Source organism: Piliocolobus tephrosceles, chromosome 11 (genome assembly GCF_002776525.5).
Source record: "Piliocolobus tephrosceles isolate RC106 chromosome 11, ASM277652v3, whole genome shotgun sequence".
Lineage (NCBI taxonomy): Eukaryota > Metazoa > Chordata > Mammalia > Primates > Cercopithecidae > Piliocolobus > Piliocolobus tephrosceles.
Genome location: NC_045444.1, coordinates 89,629,529 through 89,647,172, shown reverse-complemented (window position 1 = coordinate 89,647,172; position 17,644 = coordinate 89,629,529). Strand labels below are relative to the sequence as shown.

At 37.1% G+C, this 17,644-nt stretch overlaps 1 protein-coding gene across 2 annotated transcripts in view; it reads right to left on the bottom strand.

The window, feature by feature from the left end:
• The window catches only part of NBEAL1 (neurobeachin like 1), a 220,591-nt gene that overhangs the window by 19,974 nt on the left and 182,973 nt on the right, over positions 1-17,644 (bottom strand). For both annotated transcript variants that reach the window (XM_026454600.1, XM_026454601.1), the window contains 7 exons: positions 17,353-17,470; positions 15,582-15,679; positions 12,722-12,838; positions 9,254-9,343; positions 7,200-7,309; positions 5,246-5,418; positions 4,172-4,266 (listed from right to left, as the gene is read on the bottom strand). In XM_026454600.1, the coding sequence (XP_026310385.1) occupies positions 4,172-4,266; positions 5,246-5,418; positions 7,200-7,309; positions 9,254-9,343; positions 12,722-12,838; positions 15,582-15,679; positions 17,353-17,470 (801 nt within the window). The remainder of the gene's footprint in view (positions 1-4,171; positions 4,267-5,245; positions 5,419-7,199; positions 7,310-9,253; positions 9,344-12,721; positions 12,839-15,581; positions 15,680-17,352; positions 17,471-17,644) is intronic.

The window sequence follows — 17,644 nt, the reverse complement described above, 5'->3', positions numbered from 1 at the left end:
CTGCTTCAGGGACATCAATTTTCTTTATGCTGACTGTCTTTGATTTTTATAGCTATCATTCTTTCTCTAACTGCTTTAAAGTTACTTTTTTATTGGCATTCACTTTGATTACATCTTTTTTTTCCATGCTACTAATTTCATTTGCAGCCACATCAAATCTCTTCCTTGCAGTTTCTGCTTTAGGTTTGTTTGCATTTGTAATGGTATTTTTTTTATAGGTCTTGGCTGCAGCCCTTTGAAAAAACATTTGTGAGTACAGAGTAGGTATATATATTTACGGGGCATGTAATGGTATTGGTTTTAATCTCAGCTTGATTCTTCTGCAACCTTCGTTTTCATCTTATAATGCTATTTTATCATTTCATCTTTGATCTTCCATTTTATTGAACTGCCATTCTTATGTTTTCCTAATAACACAATTGTATTGCAAAAATTGCTCTCTGAGTCATCTTCCAGAAGAAAGACTCTTTCTTCATGTCTTTAGCATGCTTTGTCTTTAGCATACACATTCGTATGTTATTTGTTTTATTTGAATAGTTGCTATTTGTATTTGTGATTATCCTAGACAACTCTGCCCAGACCTTCTACCTGTTCCATGCGGTGTGCATTAATTCCCCTTGACACTCTGCTACCTGTGACACATTTGTCTTCCCCTGTGAGTATCAGTCTGAGTGCTTAGTGCACTATATTTAACTTTTAAAACTCAGGTAACTCCTTATGGAAGTAATTCCAGTTCTAGAGAAAGAGGAGCCCTTCCTAAATTTATTTGGTAAAGACTGCATATCCCCATACTAAACATGATAAAGACAGAACAAAAATATCTATTTTACTTAAGAGTAGAGAAATCATTAAAGTACTAGCTAATAAGATACATCAGTAAAGTGTAATAACAACATACCATAAATTATTTGGGTTTATTATAAAAATTCAAGGATGGTTCAAACCTAGGAAATTTCTCAACATACATAATACATTACATCAACAAAAGGTAAAAGAAAAACTATAAATAAGATAAATGGGGAAAAACAGCTGTAAAGAACATTTTTGGAAATATAAAATTAGAACATGGACTGTGGATTAGTTAATGGTATTTTTTTTTTTTTTTTTTTTTTTTTTTTTTTTGAGACAGAGTCTCACACTGTTGCCCAGGCTGGAGTGCAGTGGCCGGATCTCAGCTCACTGCAAGCTCCGCCTCCCGGGTTTACGCCGTTCTCCTGCCTCAGCCTTCCGAGTAGCTGGGACTACAGGCGCCCGCCACCTCGCCCGGCTAGTTTTTTTGTATTTTTTAGGAGAGACGGGGTTTCACCGTGTTAGCCAGGATGGTCTCGATTTCCTGACCTCGTGATCCGCCCGTCTCGGCCTCCCAAAGTGCTGGGATTACAGGCTTCAGCCACCGCGCCCGGCCGCTAATGGTATTTTATAAATGTTAAGCATTCTGATTTTGGTAACTTCGCTGGGTTTATGTATAAGATTGTCTTTGTTCTTAGAAAATACACACTGACCTATTTAGGGGTATAGGCATATGATATCTCCAACTTTTAAATGGTTAAAAAAAATAAGATGTTGTAAGAGGGAGATACTAAAAGAGACTGCTAAGACACATGATACAAAATATACTACTTTTGCAAATTTTTTACAAGTTTGAAATTTCATTAAAACTATAAAGTTACCAAAAGAAAAAAATAATGGCAGTGTTTTCACTTAAATGTGAAAAACACAACTAGTGAAACCTAACAGCAAACACTATACTAAATGGTAACATTGGGAAGGCATTTTTATCAAAATTAGATAAAGGCGGGGATGCTCACTATAATTTTGCTTACCTTATTGTATTAGCTAATAATGTAATATGGTAAGAAAATGAAATAATTAGTATATTAGAAAAGATAAAGCAAATCACTTTTATTTTCAGATCACATGATTGTATTATCTACCTTATCTTATTTTCAAGAAATCCAAGAAATACTAATAACCATGAGAGTTGATAAAAGGATTTGGCAAAGTAATTGGATATAAGAAAATTGTACAGAAATCAGTCAAATCACTATATAGCTTTTCTTTATATTAACAATAATCAGAAACAAAAATGATTTTTAAAACCCCACTAAAAATAGTAATAGAAAACATGGTAATTTGAAGTAAGTATCACAAGGTATAGGATCTAAATGAAAAAGAAAGAAATTTTATCAAAGGACATAAAAAGGACCTGAAACAAACATGGAAAGACACTTCCTATTTCTGTAAATAAATAACTATAAAAATATACCAAATTATCGGGAGGCCGAGGTGGGCAGATCGTTTGAGCCCAGGAGTTCGAGACCATCCTGGGTAACATGGCAGAGACAATCATTTTGTCTCACTAAAAATACAAAAACCAGCCAGGCATGGTGGTGCATGCCTGGAGTCCCAGCTACTTGGGAGGCTGAGAAGTGAGGATTGCTTGAGCCTGGGAGGTCAAGCCTGCAATGAGCCATGATTGTGCCACTGAACTCCAGCATGGATGACAGAGTGAGACCCTACCTCAAAAACAAACAAACAAAAAACAAAACAAAATCCCAAACCAAACTAATACATAAATTGAATACAATTTCAGTAAGACTAAAATGGAGTTTTTTTTGTTTTTTTTTTAAAAAGAGGGTATGGGGCCGGATGCAGTGGCTCACGCCTGTAATCCCAGTGCTTTGGGAGGTCGAGGCAGGCAGATCATGAGGTCAAGAGTTCAAGACCGTCCTGGCTAACATAGTGAAACCTTGCCTCTACTAAAAATACGAAAATTAGTTGGGCGTGGTAGTGTGCGCTTGTAGTCCCAGCTACTGGGGAGACTGAGGCAGGAGAATCGCTTGAACCCAGGAGGTGGAGGCTGCAGTGAGCCAAGGTTGCGCCACTGCACTCTAGCAGGATGCGTGACAGAGCAAGACTCTGTCTCAAAAAAACAAACAAAACAAAACAAAACAAAAAACAAAACAGGATATGGTTAAAACGTAAGTTCATACGTAAGAATAAATACCTATATAAGACTAGCTGAGACCATTACACTTTAAGTGTAATGCTTTCTATTCAGAAGTAAACAAAGCCTTATCCAATATAGATAAATAAGTTATCAATAATTTAAAGATTGTAACATAAGAAATAAAACAAAAAAAATTAGAAGAAAACAAATTTTTTTTTGAGATAGGATCTTGCTCAGTCACCCAGGCTGGAGTGCAGTGGCAGGATCTCGGCTCACTGAAGCCTCTGTTTCCCTGGCTCAATCAATCAATAAATTAAAGATGATAATATTTCTTTATTTCCCATCTCAGCCTCCCACATATTATAGCTAGGACTACAGGCATGTCCCACCACGCTCAGCTAGGTTTTTTAAATGGAAGAAAATTTCTAGATACTTTTTATAAATTTGGAGTGGGAGAGAGCCTGTTAAGACAATGTAGAAAACATAGAAGCTGGCCGGTCGCAGTGGCTCACGCCTACAATCCCAGCACTTTGTGGGGCTTAGGCAGGCGGATCACTGAAGGTCAGGAGTTTGAGACCAGCCTGGCCAACATGGTGAAACCCCATTTCTGCTAAAAATACAAAAAAAAAAAGAAAAAAGAAAAAGTAAAAAAAGCCAGGTGTGGTGGCATGTGCCTGTAATCCCAGCTACATGGGAGGCTGAGGCAGGAGAATTGCTTGAACTCAGGAGGTGGAGGTTGCAGTGAGCTGAGATCATGCCATTGCACTTTGGCCTGTGTGACAGAGCGAGACTCCATCTCAAAAAAATAAAAAAAAGAAAACAGAAGTTATTTAACAAAAATGATACTTCCTGGACTCCTGGACCCATATTATTATAAGAATGCAATCAGGTTGATGAAAACCATAAATCTATAATTTCTAGTAGTCCCACAAGAAAGAAAGTAAAATGTTACTATGCTAAAAGACAATAAAAATAATTACTGTTTTCCTGGGAGAGGTAAGAAGGAAGAATCTTTGGAAAGCAATAGGGAATAAGGTAATGAATCAGACAGTAAACCTAGGAAAAAATGTGGTGACTTGGATAGGACAAAATGTGGGTAAAAAGAATACAAAGGAGCTCAGTCACTGCCAGAAAACAATTCGATGTCCTAGTAGAACATTTTGCTAGTATTTTCAGGGTGAATCTCTGATCTAAATCAAGAACATTTAAATGTGTGACTACCTGTTGTGATATCTGCCATATCATACATGTAGTATCTCTGGAACCAGAAATCAAATGTATTCCACAGTAATCTGTAGCTAAGCAAGTCACAATATCTGTAAGAAAAGGAATTAAATAAAATGAAATGCCTCGTTTTGCTAAAATAGAACTTTAAGAGCAATTTTTGTTAATGTTCAAACTATTCCTAAATCAGTTATGCCAACAGGGAGGAATGTAGGTATGCTCCTGGAAAAGCATTGGGGAAGAGAGCCATAGGAAAGCAGCAGAATCAAAATCACCTCGGAGAGCTTTCTCTGAAATCACCCTTCTCTGAGGATGAGAAGTAGACATGCGGTGTGGGGAATGACCACCACAATCTTGGAAGGAGGTTAGATAGTTTGAGATAGATCCCCAGTTAATTTTCATATGCTTCTTTGCCTTCTCATCCCCATTCACCTTCTACTGCCATTGGGAACTGTAATCCTATAGAATATATGTCCTTAGAAAAACTGCACATACTATACTATAAATTCACGATACAAATATATTTTTCCTAAACTGTGAACAGCTGAGGTAAGTGATATCTTAGGATTGACTGGTACAGAATTAGCAGCAGACTCCATTTTCCTTCCCTAACAGGTTTATTAGAAAAAAATCTACTCAATGTTTTATTCTTATATTGAAGATTGATACACTAAGAAGTAGCAGATTAAAACTACATTCAACAATTTTATCACTCTCATGTTTAACTGTTAACATAGTAAGAGGGCAGTTGATGTCTTATTTAATGACAGCAGATTTTGTTACCATTTTGTCTTAAAATTCTTACTTTTATCATTCATTAAAAAAAAAAAAAAAAAACTTAGCCTAACATTTCCAGATGCTATGAAGCTGTATTTAATTTATATGGTGCTTTATTATACCCAAAATACATGAGGCACTCCTATAGAAAGCATATATTTATAATCTTACACAATAAAAAAGTTCACTAGGCTTAAAGGTAAAATTTAATGCTCTTTACGAGGAGCATGTACTATTACAGTTAAGAAAAAAATGAAATTTTTGAGTGTTTTTGGAAAAAAAGCTAATGCTTACCCATATGCCGGATGATATGTGAGATAATTTTGCCTTTTGTAAGTGACATCACTTGAATGCTATTATCCCAGTATCCAGCGCTGAAGAGCAACTTTGCATCATGTGATACTACAAATAGCTTAGAAGTGACTTCTAGCCCGGGAGCAAAAGGACCATTCATACTGCGCTGAGTTCTGTAAACACAATTAAGTATCAGACTGTTCCTTAAAAGATCACTTACACTGATATGAACTGTTTTTTCCCTAATCTCATGAAGTTGTATTCTAGTTGAGGAAGACAAAGATACAATAATAATTACATCATTTTAAATAGTTTTTAAATATATGGTGTAATTTGATCCTCAACAAAGAGTGTGATTTTTTTTTTTTTTGAGATGGAGTCTCGATCTGTTGCCCAGGCTGGAGTGCAGTGGCGTGATCTCAGCTCACTGCAAGCTCTGCCTCCCAGGTTCACCCCATTCTCCTGCCTCAGCCTCCCGAGTAGCTGGGACTACAGGCGCCCGCCACCTCGCCCGGATAATTTTTTGTATTTTTAGCAGAGACAGAGTTTCACTGTGTTAGCCAGGATGGTCTCAATCTCCTGACCTCGTGATCTGCCCGCCTTGGCCTCCCAAAGTGCTGGGATTACAGGTGTGAGCCACTGCACCGGGCCATGATTTTTGAATTTTATTTTAATTTTAGTTTTTTTGAGACAGAGTCTTGTTCTGTTGTCCGGGCTGAAGTGCAGTGGCACAATCTCAGCTCACTGCAACCTCTGTCTCTTGGGTTCAAGCAATTCTCCTGCCTCAGTCTCTCGAATAGCTTGGATTACAGGTGCCCACTACCATGCCTGGCTAATTTTTGTATTTGTATTTTTATTTATTTTTATTTTTTTGAGATGGAGTCTTGCTCTGTTTCCCAGGCTGGAGTGCAGTGGCGTGATCTCGGCTCACTGCAAGCTCCGCCTCCTGGGTTCACACCATTCTCCTGCCTCAGCCTCCTGAGTAGCTGGGACTACAGGCGCCCGCCACCATGCCTGGCTAATTTTTTTGTATTTTTAGTATAGATGAGGTTTGACCGTGTTAGCGAGGATGGCCTTGATCTCCTCACCTCGTGATCCACCCGCCTCAGTCTCCCAAAGTGCTGGGATTACAGGCATGAGCCACCACGTCCAGCCAATTTTTGTATTTTTAGTAGAGACAGGGGTTTGCCATGTTGGCCAGGCTAGTCTTGAACTCCTGACCTCAGGTGATCCGCCTGCCTCAGCCTCCCAAGTTCTAGGATTACAGGCGTGAGCCACTGTGCCCAGCCATGAATGTGATTTAAGTAGAAAAAAATATAAGGAAACAAACAGGACAACTCAATGTAAAGGAAACACCACTTTAAGTTAGAACATAACTTTTGGAGATTAAAACACATAGGTCTTACTTTTAAATAATAAGGTAGAATAAAATTACAAGGAAGTCTGTTATTCCTAATGTAATTGCATTTTTATAACTGATATTATGGAAATTAAGTTTTGTATTTAAACCAATATAAATTCAGGACATAACTTAAAAATAAGGGAAGGTTGCCGGGGGAGGGAATGGAGGGAGGAAGGAAGGAAGAAGAGATTATCTGGATCTCAAAGCATTACTTTCAGGGCTAGGTGGCCTATAATCCCAGAACTTTGGGAGGGTGAGGCAGGTGGATCACTTGAGGTCAAGAATTTGAGACCAGCATGGTCAACATGGTAAAACCTGATTTCTACTAAAAACAAAAATGAGCCAGAGAATCCCTTGAGCCTGAGAGACAGAGGTTGCAGTGAGTGGGGATGGCGCCACTGCACTGCGGCCTGGGTGACAGAGCAAGACTCTATCTCAAACAAAAATAAAAAATATTTCTTTCAGAATAACATGAATCAATTAATCCAGTTTTTTTTCCTGGCAATAAGGTACCTGGTATAGCTGTTTTGCTTTAAATATTCATTCACTTACTTTGGATTTGTCACAGTTTGATCCTTGATGAAAGTAAAGTAATTAGAAATGTTTCTGTCATAAGGCAACCATCCATGGGTTCCAATAACAGAATTCATGCTTATTGTTATCTGGAAAAGAACATATGAAGACTCAAATTAAATGAAATATTAAGGAAAGCAGCCCAGAATAACCAGATGCTCACATGACATTGGCATTTATCATTTAGGGAATACTGTGAGACTGTGTACTTCAAACATGAAACGCATTAGGAACATCTTAAGATAATTCAAACAGAAAAAGTTCTTTGTTTATCTTTTATTTTTGGAGCCAGGGTTTCACTCCATTGCCCAGGCTGGAGTGCAGTGACATGATTTCAGCTTACTGCAACCTTCAGGCATGTGCCACCATGCCTGGCTAATTTTTGTATTCTTTGTAGAGACATGGTTTCACCATGTTGCCCAAGCTAGTCTCCAACTCCTGGGCTTAAGTGAGCCTCCCACCTTGGCCTCCCAAAGTGTTGGGATGACAGGCGTGAACCACCACATCTGGCCTTGTCTATCTTATTATAAGAAAACTTGACCAATTTTTTTTTTTTTTTTGAGATAGAGTCTTGCTCTGTCACCCAGGCTGGAGTGCAGTGGCATGATCTCAGCTCACTACAACCTCCTGGGCACAAGCAATCCTCTGACCTCAGCCTCCTGAGTAGCTGGGACCACAGGCATGCACCACCATGCCTGGCTAATTTTTTGTATTTTGGTGGAGATGGGGTTTCGCCATGCTGCCCAGGCTGGTCTCAAACTCCTAAGCTCAAGCAATCCACCCACAGCCTCCCAAGTTCTGGGATTACAGATGTGAGCCACTGTGCTCAGCCCAATTTATCTTTCTTTAGGAAGATTATTTTTTCTCATGATTTCTCAAAGTTTATTAGCAGTTATTAGCTGGCAGTTGGAAGAAATTCAGGGACCAGTCTTACCATAAAAATCTAATATATATCATTTAGAACATAAACCAGAAGCAGAATTTACAATGAATTGTTAAGGTCTCCCTGCAGTGACAGTCATAGTGAGTAAGTTCTCTTCTCTTCAAAATGAAAAGCCTTTATCTTCTTGATTATAAAAGTTAACAAGTTACCCCACACAAAGGAAATTCTGGTAACTTTAAAAAACGCAGGCACTTTGTAAGGCTCAGGTGGGAGGATCACTTGAGCTCAGGAGTTTGAGACCAGCCTGGGCAACATGGCAAAACCTGATCTCTACAAAAAATACAAAAATTATCTGGCCATGGTGGTGTGTATCTGTAGTCCCAGCTACTTAGGAGGCTGGGGTGGAAGGGTCACCTGAGCCCAGGAGGTCAATGCTGCAGTGAGCTGTGATCGGCACTCCAGCCTGGGTGACAGGGTGAGACTCTGTCTCAAAAAAAAAAAAAAAAAAATATATATATATATATATATTTATACATATGTATTACAATTGATATTCACAAGATTGCCACTGCTCAAAAAGTACTATTACTATTTTTGTATATCTTTTTATTTTTGTTTTACTTAGAAGGAGTCTCGCTCTTATCATCCAGGTTGGAGTGCAGTGGCGCGATCTTGGCTCACCGCAACCTCCACCTCCTGGATTCAAGTGATTCTCCTGCCTCAGCCTCCCAAGTAGCTGGAATTACAGGCGCCTGTCTCCATGCCTCTCTAATTTTTTGTATTTTTAGTAGAGACAGGGTTTCACCATGTTGCCCAAACTGGTCTTGAACCTTTGACCTCAGGTGATCCGCCCACCTTGGCCTCCCAAAGTGCTGAGATTACAGGCGTGGGCCACTGTGCCCAGCCTATTTTTGTATATCTTTTTAGATTTTATTTTCTGAGCAAATGTTGCCCAGGCTAGTCTTGAACTCCTAGGCTCAAGCAATCTGCTTGTCTCAGCCTCCCAAAGCACTGGGATTACAGGCATGAACCACCATGCATAGTCAAAAAGTGGCTTTTAAAAAATATTTATTTCCTCTTTTTTTTTTTTTTTTCCTAAGTTGTAATGAATATAGACATGGCAGTGTGAAAAAGGTAAAAATCAACTTACCAGTAACTCAGGGCTGCCTTGAGACATAAAAGAACGATACTGATTTTTGGGGACGGTGGCCTTTAATAGTGGAATACCATCACTAATCCCCTATAAAATAAAAGAGGTTTAGTGCCTGGTTCTGCTCATCTTTATTAGGTACAAATTACTGAAAACCATTTCTTTAAATAAGGATGAATCCTGTGATACATCATTTTACTCTCTTGAAACATCTAATCAATTAATTTAAAATGAAGGAAAGGAATTATATACCATGTATAGGTGGCATACTTGAAACTTCTGAAACCCATCACCTTATATTCAACTACACTGCTTTTAAAAAGAGACATAGATTTCAAAGAGCAGCAATAATTTAAAACAGCCAATGATTTAGGATCTATCCTAAGTTATACTGACATAAATATAAAGCAGAAAATATGGATCATATAAGATAAGCTAAATGAGAAAATTGGTCATAATTTATAGAAATGTCCTTTTGGGTCTAACTTTCAAAAAATACATCTAATCCATTAACTGGGATACTTCCTGAAAGCCACAGTAGGACCAGAAAATAAAGACAGCACTCAGAAAACATCTGCCATTATCTTATAACAATGTGAAAGAGAACAATAATTTGAACTCAGTTCCTTGATGTGACAATAGTTCACAAGTGATACCTAATATTTACTAGGTAAATGATAACATTATTGGGTATGCACTATGTATCAGGTGTTGTTCTAAGAACTTAATAGGAAGTAAGTAACAAATTATAAAATTCATTATAACTTATAGAATTATAAAAAGTTGGCGATTATCTTTTCTCTTCATGTTGTGAATTAATCCAGAGAAGAATGACTTGCATATGAACAAGGCAAAATGAAAATGGTGCCTGAAAAAAACCCATTTATTAAGCCCTTGCTTTCACTACTACCTCTACTTTCTTCACAATTTGAACACCTATGAAGAGATGACCTACAAAAGGCCTTCTCTTTTCATGTTAATATATGGGGAAATACCTTTTACGAGAATGAAAAGGGATTAACAAGCTATTGGTACCTAAGGAAATCTATTGTGTTCTTTATACTGATCCAGATACTGAATGTGTCCTGGAGAAAGCTACTATGTGACATGGTGGGTACAGAGAAGGGCAAATGTGTTGCTGCACCCGCAGATGGAACTTGGAATGTACTATATTACAACAAAAGTCACAAATGATTAGATAAGATGAAAATAGTTCTATTGGCATTATAGAATAAATATAGTATTGCATGTCCATCAGATTATGGATCAAATAGGGTCTCATGTGTTGTTTTACCTGCAGTAAAGAGTTAACAGAGCAGTCTTGGGACTGCCATCATTATTATAGAAAGGCCTACTTGCAAGACTGGCCTTTGGTTGGCATCTGGGACTTGGCTGGCGAACAGTTCCTCCTTACACTGACATAAACTTTCCCTCAATGACAAGGGTGGCTCACTACACCTAGACTGTGCAAATAGTATGGTTTATGCTAAACACTTGTTTTTCTTCTGGAGTCTGGAATTTTGGTTATGTGCTAGGCAGAGGGGTGTGTATGCGACCAGCCTCCAATAAAAACCTTGGGCACTGGGTCTCTAATGAGCTTCTCTGATGATAAAAAATGTGTTTCCACATTTCATTACTGAAAGAATTAAGTAGGTCTTATGTGACTCCACTAGGAGAGGTCTCTTGAACACTTCTGCCTGGCTTCCCCTGGACGTCACACCATCTGCCTTTTCCCTTTGCTGATGTTGCTTTGTATCCTTTCACTGTAATAAATCTTAGCCATGAGTACATCTACTTGTTGAATTCCGTGAGTCTTTCTGGCAAATCACTGAACCTGGGGGTAGCTGGAGACTCCCAACACATCCTGGGAATTGGTTACAATTTCTGAGCATTGTTTTTATGTGTTCTGAGTTCTACAGATACTTTTGGAAACAACCAAGTTTGCAGAATTTGTATTGCAACCCTAAATAACTATTTCAGTAAACATGGATTTAGGAAAAGAGTGACAGATTAATTTTGAAATGCTTTCACAAACACATGAAAGCATTTCCATACCAAAATATAGTGGTGTACCACATAAAAATGTTTAATTCTTACATCAACTAAAAAATACAGTGATGCTTACAATACTGTTCATTTGAGTAAAATTTATAAAACTTTTTTTTTTTTTTTTTGAGACAGAGTGTTTCATTTTTTTTGAGACAGAGTCTCGCTCTGAGTGCAGTGGCGTGATCTTGGCTCACTGCAAGCTCCACCTCCTGGATTTACACCAATCTCCTACCTCAGCCTCCTGAGTAGCCGGGACTACAGGCGCCCGTCACCACGCCTGGCTAATTTTTTGTATTTTTTAGTACAGACGGGGTTTCACCGTGTTAGCTAGGATGGTCTTGATCTCCTGACCTCGTGATCCACCGGTCTCGGCCTCCCAAAGTGCTGGGATTACAGGCGTGAGCCACCATGCCCGGCCAAAGCTTTAACTATTATAAAACTCATAAACATTTTTAATACTACGTTATCAAAAAATTCTATTTTTTGGTAATTGATTTTCCCATGGTTATTGAATCTGAGAAACATGCTGCAGTGATACTGTAATGCAGGGTTTTACAAACTACAACCTGTGGGACAAAGCCAGCCCACCACCTGTTTTGTAGGCGGTGGATGAGCTAAAAATGGGTTTTATATTTTTAGATGATTACATTTTAAGTGGTTATATATGTACCTACAGAATATCTTTGAGTTTGCCTTTTGGCCTGCAAAGCCCAAAATATTTACCAGTTAGACCTATCTCACTGTTGCACACTTTTCAAAAAAGTTATTATTTGACAGAAGAAAAAGTTTACCAACCTCTGCTGTATTGCAGAGACTGTTCAATGTATATCTTCAAACTTAGTAACTTTTTATTTTCAATTTTCTTTTTGTGAAGGGTTAATGCTATCTGTCCTAACCACATTCACAGGTATGAATGCATTTTATAATCATATTCTGAATTACTGCAAGTAATTTAATATGTACATTTAAACATTTGAATTTTTTACTTAAACTCTTTCAATTACACCATTAAGTACTCTTACTAGACTACTCATTCTATCAATTAACAATGTGACTTATTAGGATCTATTTTATATATGAGCAGACATTATAATTAAGAGCTATTAAAATATTATCTCCATCTACATATCATCTCGATTGTCACAAGAAGCATTTTAAATCAAATTATTTATTCTTCTTTGTCATGAAAATGTGAAGTAGATGAAAGAAAGCCAAGAAAAACAGTTCAGACTACCGCTCAGCAGCAAACAAAAGCTTCCAATAAAAATGTGTTAAAAATCCAGCAACAGATTATTACTGTATAATTTACTATCTCAAATTAAATATTATAATCCTTACTTCCCATTAAATAATAAAAGGACTTTAAAATGTACAGAATTTAGAGAAAACTCTTTCTGATATTACCAAGTTGGATATTACCTCTATAAAAAATGACTTGAGTTCAGGAAGGTGTTGAAACAGGTTTAGGGTTGAAGTGTCTATTTTGGTCGGCTTCTGCACTGCTTCTTCTGCTGATAATCTTGGAGGGTGTGGTTCCTTCAAAATAATTTTAAGGAAAAAACAATTCCATATCTATATTATTAATCTCTCACTATGTTCCTTCATATACACTAGGCTCTAGCTACAATGAATTACATACCATGCATTGCTGACAATTCTAGGTGTTGGCTCAGACTATTCTCTTAGCAGAGTTACTACTTTCTTCATTTCTTTGGAAACCCCACTTCTACTTTAAAGTTTTTCTTACTGATATCTCTCCTAAATTTTTAAGTCAGAATGCATTATTCTTTTATTATTTTTCCTTGGCAAATAATTTATATTTTAATTATAACTTATTTCTTTCTATATTGGATTACATATAGTTGTTTATGGTCTGTCTTCCCCAACTAGATTATAAGTGCCTTAAAGCTAGAGAAGCCTTATTCATTTTTGGATTTCCATACTAGACTAGTATCTTACACATGTTAGATGCTTGGTAAAATTAAATGTAGTGCTCAAAATTCAGAATGTATAATTTGGATGAATCTTTAATTCCTTGACAAGATCAAAATGTCAACACTGGCCAGGCGTGGTGGCTCACACCTGAAATGCTAGCATTTTGGGAGGCTGAGGTGGGCGGATCACTTGAGGTCAGAAGTTCAAGACCATACTGGTTAACACGGTGAAACCCTTTCTCTACTAAAAATACAAAAACTGGTCAGGCATAGTGGTGTGCACTTATCGTTCCAGCTACTTGAGAGGCTGACGTAGGAGAATCGCTTGAACCCACAAGATGGAAGTTGCAGTGAGCCGAGATCGTGCCACTGCACTCCAGCCTGGGTGACAGTGAGACTCCATCTCAAAAAAAAAAAAAGAAAAAAAAGAAAAAAAGTCAATACTATCAGAATCAAATTATAGGTACTGCTGCATACTTTTCAAGCAAATTATTATTCTTCCTCAACTTTCATGTCAGAAACACAGAACAGTATCACCTATATAAATATGAAATAAATGGCAAGTAAAATGAATATTTTAAAGGCACAGTTAAAAGTCAAAACAGAATTCTATCTAAAGTAAATTCTTGCATCTCTACAACAAAATATTGATTATAGGCAATAGATGTGAAAGCTATAAGTACAAAAATATTTAGCTTTTAGACCAGGCGTGGTGGCTCACACTTGTAATCTCAGGACTTTGGGAGGCTGAGGCAGGCAGATCACCTGAGGTCAGGAGTTAGAGACCAGACTGCCCAACAAGGCGAAACTCCATCTCTCCTAAAAATTAGCCAGGTGTGGTGGCGGGTGCCTATAATCCCAGCTACTTGGGAGGCTGAGGCAGGAGAATCGCTTGAACCCAGGAGGTAGAGGTTGCAGTGAGCCAAGATCACGCCACTGCACTCCAGCCCAGGCAACAAGAGCAAAACTCCGTCTCAAAAAAAAAAAAAAAAGCTTTTAATAGATATTATTCATTTTATTTCAAATCAAAGGATGGTTTTTGTATCATTTTTATGACAATAAAAACTAACAGCACCACTTGTAAAACAAAAAGAAAGGTAAAACAGGTGTGAAAATATGATAGCATCTATTTCAAAGCCCTATGAAACATTCTGTTTTAGTCTGTTACTTTTGCCTTCTGACTGTACCAGAAGATAAGGGATAAAGCATTGACTTCATATATGACTATTCTGTAAAAACCAATGTTGGAGGTTCCAAGCAAACCGTTGCTAAGGAACAGTAACAGTTACAAAGTTTAGCCCAATTACTGTATTGACAGAAGTACACCTATAAGTTAGAGCTTAGATACACTACTGTTGTAATAGCTGTGGTGATTTCATTTCAATACTGTATTCAAGAGAGATACAAAGATGATTAAGAGAAAGTTGCTGCCTTTAATGTATTTATAATGTACTGAGGCAAATGGATAAATATACAACCTAAGGCAGAAAGTGTCATAATTAGGTAGCAAATAAAGGCCCATAAGAACATTTTAAGAGATCTAGTTTAACAGGGGGCTTACAGCTACTAATTCAGAGGAAACATGGCATGCTAGAAAGGCTCTGGAGTTAGATGGTCAGGCATATAATCCTAGTCACTTTCTTGTTGTGTAAACTTAGAAAAAAGTATTTAGTTTCTCAGAGGCGTTATAGGCTAGGTATTACTTTCTGTAAGGCTTGGTTTTATCTCCTGAAAAATGAGGATAACTAAATTTTTGCTAAGAAGATTAGGTGAAGATTAGGTAAAGTACCTAACAAACACAGTGATTGCTTAAGAACCTATCTAGTTAATAAATTTTTTTTTATGTATTCCACATCATTAAATTCATATACTGAAAAAGATCAAGACATCTTTGAAAACTAACATTAGATTAATTTCCATGAATCCAAACCCGTGTGTTATCAGGAAGATGATTTAATTTCAGATACTAGTATGGGGAAAGAAATATATGTAGTATATTTAATAATTTGATTCTACATTTTAAATATTCTATAATTTGATTCTTAGGACTGGGTTTGGGCTCTGGAAAGTAAGTGCCTTTTTGGGCAGATGTGAGCTATTAGAAGTTTTACATGTGGAATGAGTCCCAATATGAGGACAGTTTTAATGGCATACCCTAATTGGTACTCAGTTTTTCCTCTTGGAAATAATAAGAGACTTTCTGAGCAAATAGAAATCTTTCTGTAACTGAGAGCAATTGGCTATACATATGGATCTTGACTGCAATATTTTGTTATATACTTAAATCTACTTCTTAAGTTGACTTAAATCTACTTCTGAAGTTGTTGATAACACATATGACTTACCTTTAATAATTGACAAGGTGTTTGCCCAAAATTATTAATCATCCCTTCTAAGGCTTTTCTTTCTTTCTCATCTGTTAAGGCATCCAGATCCACAGCTCCTAAAACCAGTAGAAGAAGTCAACTTACTACAGGGTGAAAATAAATCAGCAAGCCACATCACTGATTAATGTATCAGGCTCACTGGTGTGTGTGTGTGTGTATATACGCACACACACACATATATATACACACATTTTTTTTTTGATAGTCTTGCTGTGTTGCCCAGGCTGCAGTGCAGTGGTATGCTCTCGACTCACTGCAACCTCCACCTCCTGGATTCAAGCGATTCTCCTGCCTCAGTCTCCTGAGTAGCTAGGACTACAGGTGCATGCCACCATGCCCAGCTAATTTTTGTATTTTTAGTAGAGATCGGGTTTCACTATGTTGACCAGGCTGGTATTGAACTCCTGACCTCAGGTGATCTGCCTGTCCCAGCCTCCCAAAGTGCCGGGATTACAAGCGTGACCCACCACCCCGGCCTCATTGGTATAGTTTCAATAAAATATTATTCTATTCTTCAATTTATAACATTGTGAAAAGGTAATTTTAAAAAATCAGCAACTCATCAAACATTAAATATATGTAAAAATTAGCTAAAGTATTTTAAGCAATTGAAAGTTAAATGATATTCTATGAAGATTTCTACTGGGGGAGGGGTGGTGGGTCATGCCTGTAATCCCAGCACTTTGTGAGGCTGAGGCGGGAGGACTGCTTGAGACCTGGAGTTTGAAACCAGCCTAGGCAACAAAGTGAGACTTCATCTCTCTAAAAAATTTTAAAAATTAGCTGGGTGTGGTGGTAAGGCAGGAGGGACTGGTTGACCCCAGGAGTTCCAGGTTGCAGTCAAGCATGATTATGCCACTGCACTCTAGCCTGGGTGAAAGAGCAAGACCCTGTCACAAAATAAAATAAATAAATAAATAAAAGTTTCTTTTGCAAAAATACAAACTATACTCAGAGTATACCTAATTGTTTTGGTCATAATAAGCCAAACTCAAACAAGAGTAATAACTACACAAAAATACTGCTTTAAGTTATTGCTTGAAACAAAGGTTTCGAAAGGTAATATTCTGGTTAACTGATTATACTCAGCCACATCTAATATGGATTGTTACATGACTAGTAATTGGCTAAACTAGGTAAGTCCAAGCTTCTAACAGCCATGCAATACTTTCTCCTTACAGACCTATTACCTGAATGGATACGGCATGGCAAAAATATGCTCATTTACCAAAAGTCTCTCACTGTATTCACATTCACATAACTTCATAGTATTCACAATCTTTAGAACTATTAGTCTACTTAAGGATTGGTAAGAACTACTTTTTAAAAATCATTTTAAGGCCATCAGAAAATACTCTTGATTCTGAGCTAAATAATGTCATCATATGTATCATTTGAAGAATTTGTTATTTGTAATTTCAAAGGCCTTGTTTCAAAATCTGCTACTGTTTAATACTGAATATTTAATGTTTGACTCAACTGAATAGGACAAATATGTTAGAGATCAAAAACTTTTATGATGTTAATAAGTGACATTTATAATTAGACTGGCATATATACACTTAACTATTATTACAAAGACAGCAGCAGTCTCTTAATCTTTCAAGTAAAAAGACGTTTTGAAAATGTAGTCCTTCTCATATTAAACAAGCCCAAAATAACTGTAAACATATATTAAACAATAGTTTCTATCACGGTAAAGCAAGAGAAAAAGTGTATAGATTTATACCTTCATAACTACAATAATAGAAAACGTTGAGTGCCTCTACTGCAGCTGGTCCCCTCTGTTTATAGCCAAAGATCAGATCTATCCATTCATGAAGATGAGCTGAAACATATTCAGACTCCTAGGAAAAGAAAAAATTTAATAATTAATATAGAGATATCTTCCAACTGCACTGTAAATTCGGTTCTTTAAAAAAGTAAGAACAAATGAAACATTTCCACACACAAACCTTTCTGGTGGCAAAATAAAATTATCTCGAAATAATGGCAAGCATTTATTCAATATTAACTATTCC